The sequence below is a fragment of the Brachyhypopomus gauderio genome, unplaced genomic scaffold (genome assembly GCF_052324685.1).
Source record: "Brachyhypopomus gauderio isolate BG-103 unplaced genomic scaffold, BGAUD_0.2 sc121, whole genome shotgun sequence".
In the NCBI taxonomy this organism is placed as follows: domain Eukaryota; kingdom Metazoa; phylum Chordata; class Actinopteri; order Gymnotiformes; family Hypopomidae; genus Brachyhypopomus; species Brachyhypopomus gauderio.
Genome location: NW_027506942.1, coordinates 44,227 through 60,280, shown reverse-complemented (window position 1 = coordinate 60,280; position 16,054 = coordinate 44,227). Strand labels below are relative to the sequence as shown.

The 16,054-nt window shown below is 43.8% G+C and overlaps 1 protein-coding gene across 1 annotated transcript in view; it reads right to left on the bottom strand.

The window, feature by feature from the left end:
- Positions 1-2,529: 2,529 nt before the first annotated feature.
- Positions 2,530-16,054, bottom strand: part of abca12 (ATP-binding cassette, sub-family A (ABC1), member 12) — a 53,782-nt gene continuing 40,257 nt past the window's right edge. Inside the window, exons 54-70 of the mRNA XM_076993760.1 lie at positions 15,767-15,894; positions 15,056-15,143; positions 14,583-14,691; positions 13,469-13,523; positions 10,693-10,870; positions 10,296-10,411; positions 9,265-9,424; positions 8,640-8,893; positions 8,226-8,430; positions 7,816-7,925; positions 7,516-7,666; positions 5,187-5,321; positions 4,739-4,842; positions 4,458-4,550; positions 4,183-4,288; positions 3,556-3,693; positions 2,530-3,420 (exon numbers count right to left, since the gene is read on the bottom strand). Coding sequence (XP_076849875.1) covers positions 3,361-3,420; positions 3,556-3,693; positions 4,183-4,288; positions 4,458-4,550; positions 4,739-4,842; positions 5,187-5,321; positions 7,516-7,666; positions 7,816-7,925; positions 8,226-8,430; positions 8,640-8,893; positions 9,265-9,424; positions 10,296-10,411; positions 10,693-10,870; positions 13,469-13,523; positions 14,583-14,691; positions 15,056-15,143; positions 15,767-15,894 — 2,190 coding nt within the window. The 3' untranslated portion in view covers positions 2,530-3,360. The remainder of the gene's footprint in view (positions 3,421-3,555; positions 3,694-4,182; positions 4,289-4,457; positions 4,551-4,738; positions 4,843-5,186; positions 5,322-7,515; positions 7,667-7,815; positions 7,926-8,225; positions 8,431-8,639; positions 8,894-9,264; positions 9,425-10,295; positions 10,412-10,692; positions 10,871-13,468; positions 13,524-14,582; positions 14,692-15,055; positions 15,144-15,766; positions 15,895-16,054) is intronic.

Below are 16,054 nucleotides of genomic sequence, written 5' to 3'. Positions count from 1 at the left end.
AATATATATGTTTTTTACCTATCTGCATATTTTCCATTAAGTGCATACACCCCCGCCTCCCACTGGAAAATGGTTTGATCCAGCACCGACTGTAGCCGGCCGGTATCGGCCCAACAGCGGGAAATACAGTGGTGGATAGTTAAAGTAAATACAGAAATCTGGAGCGCAGAAAAGAAAGGAAAAACATTTACCTGACGAATTTTAAAGTTGCATTGTGTTCCAGGTTTGAAAAGTGCTGGAATTTAGGGTAAAGTACTTGAAAATGCTTGAAATTGTAACTACTTCGTTTCACAACAAATAGCTGTCTGACTGAACAGTTCTTGTGAAGACGTTAAGATTGGGCGTTTTGAAAATAAACAACCATTAAATAATGTGATAAAAAGCGAGTTATTTCGAATCATTTCGAGTATATGTATAAATATTTAACTTAATTAAGTTTAACGTGCTGGAAAATATTGAAATGGACCTTTAAAGTGACGTACACGTGCTTTAATTCCACCTTATAAAGGTGTATGAACCCTGCAAACATGACTTTGTTCATTGCGCTGAAGCGCGGCGCGCGCGAAGTTACAAAATTCGAGAGGTGTACGACCTCGCGAAACGACAGCGCGAGGCCCTCGCGCACGGGCGGAGCCACTGCGATTACGTCATTTTCGCGCGAACCCTCGCGGGGGGGGGGGGGGGGGGGGGGGGGGGGGTACATGAATCTTTCTTGTCCCGGGCCCCAGCAAGACTGTCAACGGGCCTGTATATATATATATATATATATATATATAGGGGAACAGGGGGGAAGATGGTAGTAAACCAATGCCTCCAGCAGATCCTGGGAATAGCATGTGAGATGGCAGAATCCCAGTGAGTCCTCACACTCCTGTAGCACAGCCACCTGAAGGTGTGACATGCACATTCCAAAATGCTTTTCTCTTCTCTGTGGTTGTCTTCTCTGACCTCTCCTTTAACAAGGCTTTGTACCAGTAGAACTGCCACTCACTCGAACACTTGTGTTTTGCACACTTCTGTAAACTCTAGAGACTGCTGTGTGTGAAAATCCCAGAAGATAAGCAGTTTCTGACATACTCAAAGCTGCCTATCTGTCACCAAAAACTATTCCATGGTAACAGTGGCTTGGGTCTGTTGAGCCATGTCTTCACAGCTGTATGCTGCCACACGATTGGCTGATTCACAAAAATAAAAGAGTATATTGGTGTTTCTAATAAATCTCTCATGTGTCTATTTTGATTTCCTCTACATCTAGAAGAATAACTGATGGCAATTTGAAGACATATGGTGGCCATACCAAATATTGATTTTATCTCTCTTTTGTTCATTCACGTTGAAGTAAGCTGTATATAAACGGTATACACAACACACACACACACACACACACACACACACACACACACACACACTCGTATTATCCTGGTCATTACCTGTTTGAATGTATGCCCGAGGGCTTACATTACAGGTCCATTAAAACACACCCACTTTAAGACATAAAAATAACATTTTTATCCTAAAGCCATTATCACATTGAGCTCTGCCTTAAAATCACACACACTATAACTACGAGTTTGCTAAGTGTATTTCTGATGTAGGCAGGTGTTCTACTGGCTACTTACTTCTCATAATAGTTTATTATAAAACCTTTTATAACCTTTTATGAGTGCAATATCTGAAACATACATTTGGAATGTCTAAATTATGTGTATATGAATATACAGTATATATTTAAATTATATATAATGGTGTATATATTTAAATTATATATAATGGTGAAGCTGTTGTCATTTGGAGAAATGACCTTTACTAGAAAGAAACAATCATGCAGGTTCCTGATTGTCACACTTTCATGCCTATTTACGTGTCACTGATACTAGTTTTATAGGCATATAGCTCTGACATCACAGTTACAGTCCTCCAGTCAGACCTCTATTAATCATGCCGTTTCAACAGGTCACCTTCACCAACACCACACGGACTCCTAATGTAGACCGTTCTTGCTGAGGAGATTTCTATATTCCTAGTCCTAGATGTATTCATGTATGTTCTGCTCAACAGAAATTCTATCCCAGTTTCTGGGTGATATTTTCATCCAAATGTTCAAAGCTCTCCATATTCTCTATAAATCCTCAAACACTGGACAGAACAAATACTACCTGTTCTTCTCAAAAGACATTAAAAATGTATACATGATCATCCTGTCCTGAGAAGAATCCTCCCACAGACTTTCTCTCCAGAATGAACTTGTACTTGTACTAAACTGCTTCACCTTTGACTCCATATATACTTTGTGTGTATGTGTGTGTGTGTGTGTGTGTGTGTGTGTGTGTGTGTGTGTGTAAAAACACTATATTGACTTATATTAATTATGAAAAGTTTTATTTTAAGTTATATTACTGGTTTAGATAATACTTTAAAAACACAGGTTACATTCATACATTCCTAATGGTGACTAACTGTGTGTCTCAACAGGGTGAGTATAGTTCAGAAGCTGAGGTTTCCTGGTCGCACACACAATAATACAAGCTCTTAACATCTGCATCTAAAACAGAGTTTTTAATGTAAAAATAAGTTTGGTACATTTTTAAAAAGAGGAACTGTGCCTTGAAGGAAAGAGCTGATGAAATATTCAGCAGAAGAAAGATGTGCCTTTAGAGGAAATATTAATGAGACTGAAGACGTGGAGACATTGAAGAATCATTTATGTCCTGCAGCCAGAATGGCCTTTGTGATTTATACCAATCCAAGAAGTAACGCTGCACCAGTGCTGCCAGCCATGTGAGCGCGTGAGGTTCTCCTAGTTCTCCATACATATTTAATGCAGTATTGAGTAACCAAAGTGTGGCTCCATGTTTACTTTGTTTTTTGTTTTGATCTTGAAACAAGCGTCACAACAAACAATAGAACCAGCAAAAAAGTTTTTTTAAGAAAGTGAGACCTTCTGCAGTCATTGATTTAAATAAGATTTAGAACAGAATGGTGCAAATATTCTGTCATCTTGTCCCACTGAGAAGAAGCTGACACTTCACATTGTCATAACATGAACAAATTACATTTGCATTGAAGAGTACAAGAACTAGAGTGAATTACAGATGTTTAACTGTGCTAAGGAAAGATGTGGCAAATATGTTGTCACAAACATTCATATATTATTTGCTGATATAAGTATTTAAACAGTACTTCTGACCAGAGAAGTTTACATTAATGTCCCCTAGACACACATAAAAGAACCCAAGAAACAGGTTTTTTCTTTATACTTAATTATTTGAATAAACAAACACAATCAAATAAAATAACTGTATGATTTCAATATTTCGTCAATCACGTTAGCACTAACTGAATCAGCCAAGACATTGCAGGTCAAAGTTTGACATCCTGGGAGTCTTCATCAGCGTTTTCCGAAGCAAAGTTAATGAACACCTAGGGAGGTAAGACAGACGTTTCTCTGTAAGTTTTTTTTCTATTTTCTACTTGCTTTGTTTCCCCCATTATCATGTAAGGATATTTTAATCTGCACAGAAACCGAAGTTTCGCACTGCATTCCTCGGCTCTCACCTCGTCCAGGGTGGTCTGACACACGGAGAAGTGTTTGATTTGCAGGGCTGCTTTGTTAGACTCCAGATGGTCAAATATGTCAGCCACGCCACCAGGAGCAACAGGAACGTGGTACTCCACCATAGCCAAATGATGATCCTGTACAGACACAGAAAAGACACACAGTGATATAACCCAACAGCAATGTATACAGCACCTTGAATTATCCAGTAGTCTGTCCACTAAACCAGTCCTATCCGGTTCCAGCAGTGGGGAAGACCTTGAGTGCCGTACATTTCTGTGTGTCTACTGCAACGCCCTCACATTGCTCAGGTAATTACTAAGGATTTCAGGGGTTGTGTCAGCTGTGTTGGAGCAGGGAACACACAACGCACGAAACTTACGGAGGAGCCCCAGGACTGGACTGAGAACACATGTTCTAACCTCCACCTTCCTCATAACCCTTACACAGCTAGAGTTTAAGTAGAGAGAGAACAGGTCAGCTACAGCCTGCAGCGTCCAGCACCTGCCACAGAAAGACCCAGCAGAGCTCCTGTACAGAGGCTGCTGAGCTCGTTCACGGAGGACCGTCGTTTGTAAGAAGACTGGTATGAACTCGACGGCTCTTTCCCTGTTAAGTGACTTCACCTTAAGGTATGTGCTGGGGAACCGCTGCTCCATGAATCTGGAGATGGCGTCCACGTCGCAGGAGGCACCGGCCAGGTACATCTTCACAGTGAATCCTCGGCCAAACCTGTTGGGTTTACACAGGTTACTTATGTCTCTATCAAAACGGACCGCTGTCAGCAAGTGGTTTAGGTCTGTCGCACACAGCTCGAGGTAATGAGGGGGACAGGGAAGGACAGGCAGACGGGCAGTGCCGACTAATGTGCTGGCGGACGCAGGGGTGAGGGGCCGCTGACCTGTTCTTGATGTGTTGTAAGGAGCCCAGACACCTGAAGCGACCTTGTACCATTATAGCCAGGCGAGAACACAGGGCCTCACATTCCTCCATGCTGAAATGGGCGAACACAACAAACTGCGTTAGCTTTCTCTGTCAACATTTTAAATAAGAACAAGAAGAAAGATCAGTGTCAGAGCTTTAATCCTGATTTATTCCTGTCAGCAGATTCCCAGAAAGTGTAAAGCTATTCCATCAGATATACATTGCAATGCTCTCAGTGATACGTTGATGTATATGTACCTGTGGGATGTCAGAACCACAGCACACTTTCCCATCACCTCCTCAGCAATGATCTTCCAGAGGTAGCGTTTGGAACGGGGGTCCATCCCTGAACTAGGCTCGTCCTGGGCGAGGAGACCAGGCAGAGGAAATAGGTCAGTGTTTGGACTGTCCAAAGCACAGGCAACAAATAGATAAAAAAAAAAAACTCCTCTATAGCAAAGCGTATCAATGTCATGTAAGTTTAAGGTTAACTATAACACACTGCACCATGCAGTACAAAAAACTGTGGTCATTTACAGCGTCCAATGAATCTTCCAGAAAACAATTCTTTTTAAAGCACCAGTGGGTGGAACTGCTGACAGATGAGCAAGAATGAACTGACTGAAGAACCGAGGAGAGGCGCGGGATGGAGAAACTGCTATTATAAACTGTGAAGTGCATTATCGAATGGGGAGGAGGTTTGTACCAGCAGCAGGATTTGTGGCTGTCCAATCAGAGCTATCGCAGTAGACAGTTTCCGCCGGGTTCCGCAACTATAGTGCTCACTGGTGATGTGTCTGTGGTAGTTAAGCTCAAGTTTCTTCAGAAGATAGTTCACAACCTGCAGAGCACACATACAAAGCATTTTTTATATTCAAAGATAAAGTGAGTTGACTTTCAGGTGAACTTTTCCTAGTTAAACTAAATAATGTGTTTTTTGTTATTTTCACACTTTTTCCATCAGCTACAGGCTGTTTCCTTTGTCGGTTTATTGAAACAGTAATTGCCCACAGAAAGGTTTCTCAAGTTGTACTAACACATTGCTCACCTGACCTCTACACCATAATGAGTTACTCTAAACAGTTTTCGTTAGATGCCTGTAAAAATCTGAGCCACCACAAACACAGATTACTCTTACTGCACCCATTGAATCAACTGGACTCCTGTATGTAGAGAGCTAAGCTAAACCTCTCGGAAGTTAAACAGAGTCAGCCTATCCCAGACCTGTGAGAAACCTGTGAGACATTGGTGAGACATCTGTGAGAAACCTGTGAGACATCTGTGAAAAGTGCTTTGATTTTCCACAGGTTTGCCTTCCTCCTCAGGCTCTGCTGTTAGGAAGGGAGAGGGTATTTCCCTCAGGTCATCAGGATTTCGAACATGATTCTTCTCAATCTTTCTCTAATCGTAGCTAATGGGCCAAACCACAGAGGCACTGAGGTAGTAACTATAGCAATAGATGACTGATATAGCTTACAAATCGTTCACTTCTTCCAAAAGCTTTAAATGACAGAATAATATCTTCATTAAGGTCTTAGGACGTCCTTTTCTATGACAGTTGACCTCATTCTCCTTGCTATTGTGCAAAATAACGGCTAACACAACTATAGCACTACATCTCACTTTGGTTTCAAGTGATTCTTATGAATTTCTTTGACTCATATTTCTGCAAATGACTCACCTTATCAAGATTTCTGAAAATATTCACTGTTTCTATTCACCTTAGCATTGAAATGGTAGAAGCCGGCACTCTGTTTCAGCTGTTAGACGATGTAACCACATGATAAAAACTATACCAGAGTCTCAGGGTCTCTTAATTCACATGATAAGCACACACTCCACATGACCGTCATAATAATTTTTTATCAGTCCTTGATCATGATGAAAAGCCTCAGGATCAAAGGAGCACTGTGTGGGGAGGCAGAACACCTTAATGACAAACGATCTTCACACTGGCCAACACGTATGTAACCATAACTTCAGTGACAAATCTCTCAGAATCCCTCCAAAACTCAAATCTCACCTTAACTCAGTCATACCTTTTTTGATGTGATTCCAAATGAGCTGTCATTATAAAATGACATTCTTAATAAATCCCATTTCTCCTGGTTGTTTAAGGCTAAAGAAGATTTTTCTACTGTAGCCTGAGGCAGATTTTCCAGAAGTGCCCATTCCCAATAATGCAGCAGGAATGGAAGATTAATTAACTTCCTTTCTAATCAATATGGAGAAGCACCAGCCTTTCAATATTCTGCCCAAGCTTTGCTGCTTGTGTTCTTCTGCTGAGCAGAAGGGCAATACCCCAGTGAATCCAGACCAGCTCTGCCTTATATTTAGAACCATGTGGAAAGAAGTCATTGACCTGCAAGTTGCTGACAAAGAAAACCCAGTCTCAAAAACCTGAGAGGAGAGGTGTTTTCAAATTCCCCTGGAGGCTCCGTACGTACTGCTGCAAGTATGAAGCAACAGACAAGGACTGGTGTGTGTATGGGACAGAAATGACATCTAATTTAGATGCCCTCTGTGCTCTTTTTCTCAATAGCACGATCTATGTTCATGGTTCAGCTTCTGGTGCCTCACCACACCGCAAATCTCACTCCCCTGGTGCCTGATCACACATCTCACTCCCCTGGTGCCTCACCACACCGCAAATCTCACTCCCCTGGTGCCTGATCACACATCTCACTCCCCTGGTGCCTGATCACACATCTCACTCCCCTGGTGCCTGATCACACATCTCACTCCCCTGGTGCCTGATCACAAATCTCACTCCCCTGGTGCCTGATCACACATCTCACTCCCCTGGTGCCTGATCACACATCTCAGTCCCCTGGTGCCTGATCACACATCTCAGTCCCCTGGTGCCTCACTGCTTTGCATATCTCACTTCCCTGGTACCTCAGCACTCCATACACTTCATCTCCTGCACTGACGATGTGGATCAGATGTGCTGAACGGTGGAAACAGGGCAGTGATCCACCAGGACTGGGACTGCAGGCATCGGTTTGCTGACTGAGACAAGGCGGTGGTCTCACCTGGTCCGTGTCTCTCTTGCCGATGCCCCTAATGCGGGTGTAGAAGTAGAGATGCTCCTCTCCCGTCATCAGGTCATCCAGAGCATCCACCTGTGGGCAGTAGCCGATGTTGATACCCTCTGCCCTGCAATCCATGATGTCCACCATTCTCCTGGAAGCATGAAATGTATTATTGCTGAAATCCCAATACCAATGGTTGCTTCTCCAGTGAATCGAGTTATGTGCCTGAGAATACAGTGGTATGTAGCCATAAATATCGACAATGGAGGCAAACAAAGGTGTTGTGGGCAGTGCATTTACCCGTCCCAGTTGCGGACTTGCGCAGAGCCATGTGACGGGCTGATGTCTCCAGTGAGCATTTTGAACGTGGTAGTCTTGCCCGCTCCATTTACTCCCAAAAGTCCAAAACACTAGAACGACCACGACACTGTCAGGTTTTCCTACGACGGCTAGCACACAACGTTTTCTCTACCATAGCTATTAGAGACGGTTCTACCGTCACGTTTACCATCAACCAGAATATTATCGTTATGTAATGCAGAAACGTGGTCAGCTTTTCAGGACGTTTGATGATTGTAGAGATGTTGATAATACTCAAGACCGTTACAAAATGGTCAGCATATAGAAAAATTAACAAATACAAATAAAGAAATAAACAGTTGTAATGATTGAAGGTCGATCTATACAGCCCTTCTGAATGCATGACTGACCTCTCCTGCTGGGATGGCGAATGACAGCTCCTTGACAGCCCGTACTTTCCGGTTCAGATGTTGGTAGACCTTCATTAGCTGGCTGACCTGCAGCAGATCAGAAGCAGCTGCACCGCTGTCCACGCGCTGGCGTTCTGCCAGGACATCCTCATCCTCTTTCCAGACGCTTGGCACATGTACCCACTTAATCCAGCAGAAAAGCCTCCTTGTCAGGGACAAAAATGTGAGAAGTGAGCGTGAGATTTAAGACGGAAATGGACCATAAAACGTTTCAATTTGACTGGACTGTTTGGAAATAGCTAAAATAATCCAATTGAAATGCATCCTTCTGCAGTACAAAATTGGTATTCGGATTATATTACGGAGGAGCAGTACAGACGCAGTACAGACGCAGTACAGACGGTGGGGCCTCACCGGACTCTCTGAAGAAGACTCCTGTTGAGCAGCAGACGCAAAGCGAAACACAGAGAGCCTTGCAGGAAGAGGGAGGTGAGCATCCATCCCAGCACGTCCATGCCAAAGGGGTTCTTGTAGGCGTCCACACCGAACGCACTCAGGACCTGCCGCTGCAGGTCCACCCGGGCCAGTTCCATCAGCCCGTTGCCGAAGCTGAACTGGGGGAAGACCAGGAACGCGGAGCTCATGGTGCGGTACACCGCGAAGACGTTCTGCCATGGGAGAGGAAGGGTAAACCGAGAGGATGGTCAGATCATTGGTCAGATCAGATTATCTTCTCCTTTATGTAGCTATAATGTCCAGCGTAAGGGTACCGCAACCTGTTCTGTTCCTTGTCATTTATTGGTGTGCAACATACATTTAATTATATGCTATAACACTGTGCTTTGATATACTGTATATCAAACTATGGGCATATGTTATATAAATGGGGTATGATATTTTCTGCATTATATGTTGTCTTATATGTTTTATATTGACATAGTTAATGTGCTGATTTGTCAAATTCATATGGTCTAAACAATGAAAGTGTCATTTTTGATGCAGTGTCTCCGTTAATCTGGTCCTAATGGCCTTTCCATACCTCATCAGTGTGGATCAGCTGCCCTAGGAAGTAGACAATGGCAGTGGAAATGATGGTGTTCAAACTGATGAAGAGGTTGATGCACACGTAGCTGATGAAGGCCATCTCCGCATCCTTAAACAGGGACGACAAGAGGTACATCCAGGGGAAGCTCGCAAACCTGTAAAAGAGACACAAAATTAGAACAGGCAGGCGAGGTTTAGAAAACAGCTGCAGAGCGAAATTACGCAGGAGGAATGCCTACTTGAACAGTAACTAAAGGAGGAGTGTACAAAAAAAGAAGGAAAATGTTCCCAAGCTGAGCTGAGAGAGTGGAAGATAAATGACTTCATCTGCTCTCTGACGGTGAGGCTTTTCTGCACTACAAAATGATCTGCTTTTTTATTCATTACTCTCGGTGATTGGGGTGGAGGGGGGTCAAGGAAGAGGATGTGCTTAAACAGGGAGGAGAGGGAGTTGTGTGTGTGTGTGTGTGTGTGTGTGTGTGTGTTTATCCGCGTGTGAGTGAGCGAGACCGTGTGATTGTGTGTGTGTGTGTGTGTGTGTGCGTGTGGGGAGGGGGGGGGGGGTTTCCATCCGACGCTCGGATGCCACACAAAGGCAATTAAGCGGCTCAGGGTGAGAGCGCACATGGCAACAGCGTCGCCAGGGGGTTATTTATGGGCTGGCGGGCTGAAGGCACGGGATCTGCGGTGCTCCCACAGCGCACTGGGCCTCCCACGCCACCCCAGGGGCGCACGGGCGGGTCACTGCTGCACTGACCCCAGCGCCTGGGGTGGTTAGCTGGGCAGCCGAGTGGGGAAACAGCTTCCAGAGACCCCACGCAGGTCCCCCGCATACGTCTTGACATTCACAAGCAAAAGGAGTTCCCACAAACCCCACAGCAGGAGAATCCTCCTTAACATTTAACGTGCTAATGTTACAACACGCTTGTTTCTATTCCTGTAGCATCTGAACAACAAACAATTGTCATATCTCTCCTGATTGCCATGTCCAGGCCTTAAATGCATTTTTTTTCTTTAAATACGAACCCAAAGAGCACCAGCAGCAGTGTAACTGCTCCTAGATTCTGCCTGTCGGTGAAGGCGGGTACTTGGAAGGCAGCAATCACAATCACAGAGAGCAGCACAGGAACCATGTACAGAGCCTAGCAAACATACAGCAAACAGAGAGAGAGACAGACAGATACACTTAAAGATCTTCTCACACATTATATCTATTTTTACCCTATTCAGTTATTATAAACATTATTATTTATATATGACAACAATCAAGAACAATCCTGCAACTAAATTGAAGATCTTAAGATTGTGTTGTAAAGCAAAGTGAATCCATTCAAATGAACTTTTACAAACAGCCCATGAGGACATGGTTTGCTAAAAGAAAAAGACAAGTTCAGAAGCTTTCGCTGTGAAGTGAATTCAGTACCATGTCGTAGAAGAAGTTGACAGTCCAGTAGAAAACCTCACTGATGCCAGAGATATGTTGGAGTCTCTTGGAGCCGGTGTGATGCTCCTGCACCTCGTAGATGACAAAGCTGGCCGTCATGATGGAGTAGCCGGTGAGAATGCACAGTGCGACCATGATGCTGACCAGACCTCGGACCCTGAGGGACGCATGGGCAGAGGTTACTCAGAGGAAGTGCTTCAACCTCTAAACAGCGAGAATGGGGACTCTACCCTCAAGCAGTTTTCTCCCCTCAGTTAAGAAGTCCAGATGTCTCGCAGTATGATTCGGACCATGAGTCTCACAGTATGGTCCTCTGCTCTCTCACACTGATCAGCAGAGCCGGTTTACGGGTCCATCTCACACACCGTGAATAGAACAGAGTTCTTGCGGGCTTGTTTGTGGAGAAGCACGAGAGAGTTCTGGAGAGTTCTGTTTTAGCATGACATAAGCTCTCAGAATTGACCCGCTGGGCAGGTACTTTAAATCCCGCCTACTTGCCTAGCTCCTCCCCCCTCCTCATCTCTCAGCACTCCTCCTTCATGTAGGTGTGGCCCAAGGCCAGGAAGAGTGAGAACACACAACAAATCAGAAAATGGATCTGAAAGATCAGAACCATGGTCCACGCAGGGGAACTTCTCACACTTCACTGACAGTTCCCTCCAAGTTATAACAAATGGAGCAGAATCAGGCCAGAAAACAAACCATGTCCTGAGACCTCACTTATGAAGTATGACTCATATCCATCCTGTTTGTGAAGGGCACAGCTGACTTCTCCTAAGTAATGTGAAAAACCTGATTAGTTTCACTCTGCCAACAGCCTCTGCACACAAATAATTGAATGAAAGACCAACTGAAAGTGATTGTTCGACTGAACTGGGCAGCATGGAGAGTAGAACACAGAGAAGAAGAGGAGACAGACACACACACAAACACTTAATCAACACAAACCTCGGCAGAACAGTAAACAGCAGCACAACACAGATGTGAGATATCCGTCACCAAAATACTGATGACATATTTCATTACAAACCACCTGCTCCTCATTTCCAATGTCTTTGATGTCATCTATTTTTTGAATATCAGTCATTTTAATAGCATAAATAGGGTTTATATTTTAAAAGCCATGATGGTTTTTCAGTATTTTTATTTATATGATTATAAATAACTCATTAATAATTACTTTTTATATTAGTATGTTAGTATGGATCTGCAATCTGATAAACTACAATATTGTAAATGTTATTTTCCACACTGTCTGTCCACAGGTGCAGGGGAATAAACATCCCATGAATCTGTGTGTCGAGCTGACTGAAGCCAGTGCCAACGCTGTGAGTCAGCAGAGGTGAGACAACTACATAGAAGATGCTTCCTACCCTCACCCTTACACTGGTGCACAGAGAAGAACATTCGTTTAGATTTAATATTAGATACACTAAATGATCAATCTACAGAATCAAGGACCCATTTCACTTGCTGGTTTTGTGTGCATAATACAGCATAAAGGTATGAATACGAATACTGATTACTCTTTGCACATCCCGTCTTTGTCATTATTAATGAAATCAATTGCGTGTGCCTACAGATGACCCTGGGTCAGCCGTGGTTCTCTGTCCTGCTGTGCAGATATGGATCTTCCAAGTGCCCAGGCACAAAAAGATGACAGAGCGAACTTCACTTTAAACTAAAGATATAAAGATGTGTGATAAAGTTGAAAAAAGGTTGAAAACAGTGTATTGAAATGTAAAACTGTATGATACTCCCCTCTGTCTCTACGACACTTTCTCCTATGCTGTATAAGGTTTTATATGAGGTACTCCGGGTTTTTTTTAAGTAATGCTTTGCACAAGGCATGATTCACTGCAGTATTTAACTCGAAATACAAATTTGTATCTTTCTGGGTCATACCAGTTTGTGTGGTAATGTAATTGGACCTCTGTAGAATATTTGTTCTTTAACACATAAAATATTGAAAATATCGAACCTCAGTCTCAAACATGATATGTTTTTGGAAACTAAATTATACATATGAGAATTTAAGCTGTATTTACCATGAAAGGCTTCATATGCATCTTATACCTGTTATCACTATGACTTTATCTTTCATGCTCTGTCTCTCATTCTCTCTTTCTCCTACTCTCTCTCTCATTATGTCTCTGCAACTCTCTCTCTCTCTCTCTCTCACTCACACACACACACACACACACACACACACACACACACACACACACACACACACACACACACACCATTCTTTACCTAATTCACCTCTCTCCTTATCTCCAGGCTCCTAGACTGTCAGGGTCTGCTCCTGCTTCATCAGAATCGTGCGAGTGAAATAACTGTCCTCACAATACTGAGCTTGCTTTGCAAATTAAGCACAGCGGCACTATTTAAAACACAATCACCAAGTGAGTCCGGACACTGGTGCTGAATCCATTAACCTCTGGACCACCTTGGGGACACTCACATATTATATGGGCTCAGGAGTCAATAGCCCAGGCTCTACTGGAAATCTATTTAAACCAATCAAATAAGAGTAAATACAGCAGTGAAACTGCATTGCTGTGAACCCTTCCCAAGAATAGAAATGGAAACACACTGTTTGCGTGTTCTATTTAAAGCCCGGGCGTCTCTCCGCCTCCCGATCACGGGTGTGGCGACCTGGGCTTGGCGACCCCGTGGGCCTGTGGCCTCTGCGGGGCATCTTCATGAGCCCAGTGTGATGAAGAGCAGTGACTCTGAGGAAGGCTCTTACATGGTATCCTCGTCCTCCACCTCGCCGGGGTAGGGATGGCTGGTCAGCGAGATTGCTGGGGGGAAGAAAAGGAGACGGGATTTAACAACTCGTGTTCACACGCAACACCGGCCGGCCGTCTCCTCCACCGCTCCGTCACGGGCGTGCGGGTCGGTCGCTTTGATGAACCTCCGGTGGATTTATGCAGTGCTTGTTTGGCCGGGCAAGTTCGACGGCTACGTTTGAATTATTGCATCTCCTGTTTCCCTTATTGACCACTGGGCCTGCATTAATCTTGCCCAGAGGCAGCCAGTGAATCTCAGCCACTGGGCCCAGTCTGGCAGCACCTGGAGAAAGACAGCTGGAGTCTCCGTCCTGCTTTATCCACTCACTCCAGCTCTGTCCTACCAATTACAATTCCTGTTGCTGTGCAGCATGGTGGCGGAAAGAAGGGGAACACTGCCCCCTGCCATAGGATTGTGGAACTGCAACAATTGTCATACAACAATCCAGGAGCCATCAATGAAGGCAGAGGCAGGGTTATGGACAATTTCTAAACAAAGCATGGAATAATAGGCAGTTCTCATTGATTTCCGCTGACAGGCTCTAAAACTGCATTTGAGCACCTGTGTTTTTATAGCAACATTACTACCTCAAATAACCTGCTCTTTCACGCCAATTAACTTGTCTTGTATTCATGAATAATAAGAGCGTCTGGACACATTTAACAGATCCAGGATCAGTGAGAACGTCACAATACTGGTTTTTTGTGCTAAAGTCTCTCTGCTAAGCAAAATTCAAAATCGAGACTTTGATCATTTGGCCCATGCTAAAAAACGGATTTGTTTAAGTGGTGAATAAGAAGTGGATGGGTCTGCAAAGTCCTTTGTTATGTCTATTTTTGTAAACTCATTCACTTAAGCACTGAACACAGGCCAGCAAAGATGTCATCACTGGAAGACTGAAAGCGATTTTTCACAGGAGCAAAATCAGTTCTGTTGATCTCATTTCAATTCAATTTGCCATCATTGTTTTAATTCTTCATCACCAAAAAGTTGGAAATTAGTCTAGCTTGCTTTGCTGTGGTGTGTGCAACCTGGACACAGAATTTTAATTTTTTTTATAAGATACTGACCATACTGCTGGGCCTGTTTGTCTGCAGGCAGGTTGGCACGCAGGATGAAGTTGTTAAGGCTGTTGAGGAACGCCGGCATGGTGTGGTGGCCTTCTGGGTTATACCACACCTGCACAGATACACACAGGGTCTCGCACATGGTGTTTGTAAGAAGTAAAAAAAAACCCCAACAACAGCACAGAAATAGGTGAGGTGTATTTTGAGCAGATAGTCGAGAGCAGGGTCACTATATTCTCCAATAAAACTGCAGAATTGAGAACCAAAGTGGCGGATAATCAGTGAGTTACTCCAGCAGATGTTGGCAACCTTCACTGGTTACCAAATGCTACCAAACACATCCCTCTCCTTTAAACTAATTATTAACTAATTCACTGCCACTGTGGTTATCCAAAAAAATTTATATGAATTAATAAAATGTCTTAGGGGTCAACTCTGGTACTTAATGGCTGAGAATCTGAACTCGTTCTGTGTACCTTGGTTAGAGTCCTGTTCTTGGGAACTTCCAAGATGTCCATCTGAAGATCAGAGGGAAGGCTTCCCCCAAAAGACCAGCCTCCGTACCTGAGACACACCGAGGGATCAGCCAGCCGGTTCATTTCAGAATAACACATTAAGTAGGTTGGTTCACTACAATCACATTCACGCCCATATTCATTTATCGTTAATTACAAGCTTTGATTATCGGTGCGTTCTTCTCCTGCCCTCATGATGCACTTGTGATTTATTGCTGTTATTTCCCCTGCAGCCTCGAGAAGGCTGCACGTTTTATGGCACATGAATAATGCATTATTCGCTCTAACTACTTTATGCATAACAAAGTATCTCCATGTTTGCTGTATGCTCAACTGTAGCCTGCTGCTTCTGTAGCGTAGGAAATGCCAAAGGGTCACAGAGCAGACAGCACAGGGCTGGAATCTCCCCAGCACTTCCTCCGCTGGGATTCACCGTCCGCCTAATAATTCATTATTCTCTGAAAGGGAGGAACCTTTCTAACCTCGCTAACAATGAATGAGATGCAGAACAAGCTGTCATTTATTCTTGGCCGTGTACGGTAACACTTATCATCACTTTTCCTTAACAGAACTTTTTTTGTTTAATGATCATCCTTTCTGCGTGGAGGAGTGCATTTTTAATCCATTCTGTTTCGTATATTTGTCTACCTATGCACGCAGCCATGAGCTCACCTGACTCTGGTGAAGTCGTTAGCTGTGGACAGGAGGTAGTTTTCAACGTTGATGTTGGTCAAGTTGTAAATGATCTGGGATGAGGGGTTGGTCTTATGAGGGGGGTCGTACTTCTGTTTTGGGCAGGTCTGAAATAAGCAGAGGGTGGGAGGGCGGGGGGGGGGGGGGGGGGGGGGGGTTTAAGGTAGATGTTTAGGACAGCAGGCCCAGGATGTATCTGCCCCTGGGGCTGGTGTTGACCTCCTTTCACATATTTTCACTTTTCACATATTTTAATTATTTGTCAAA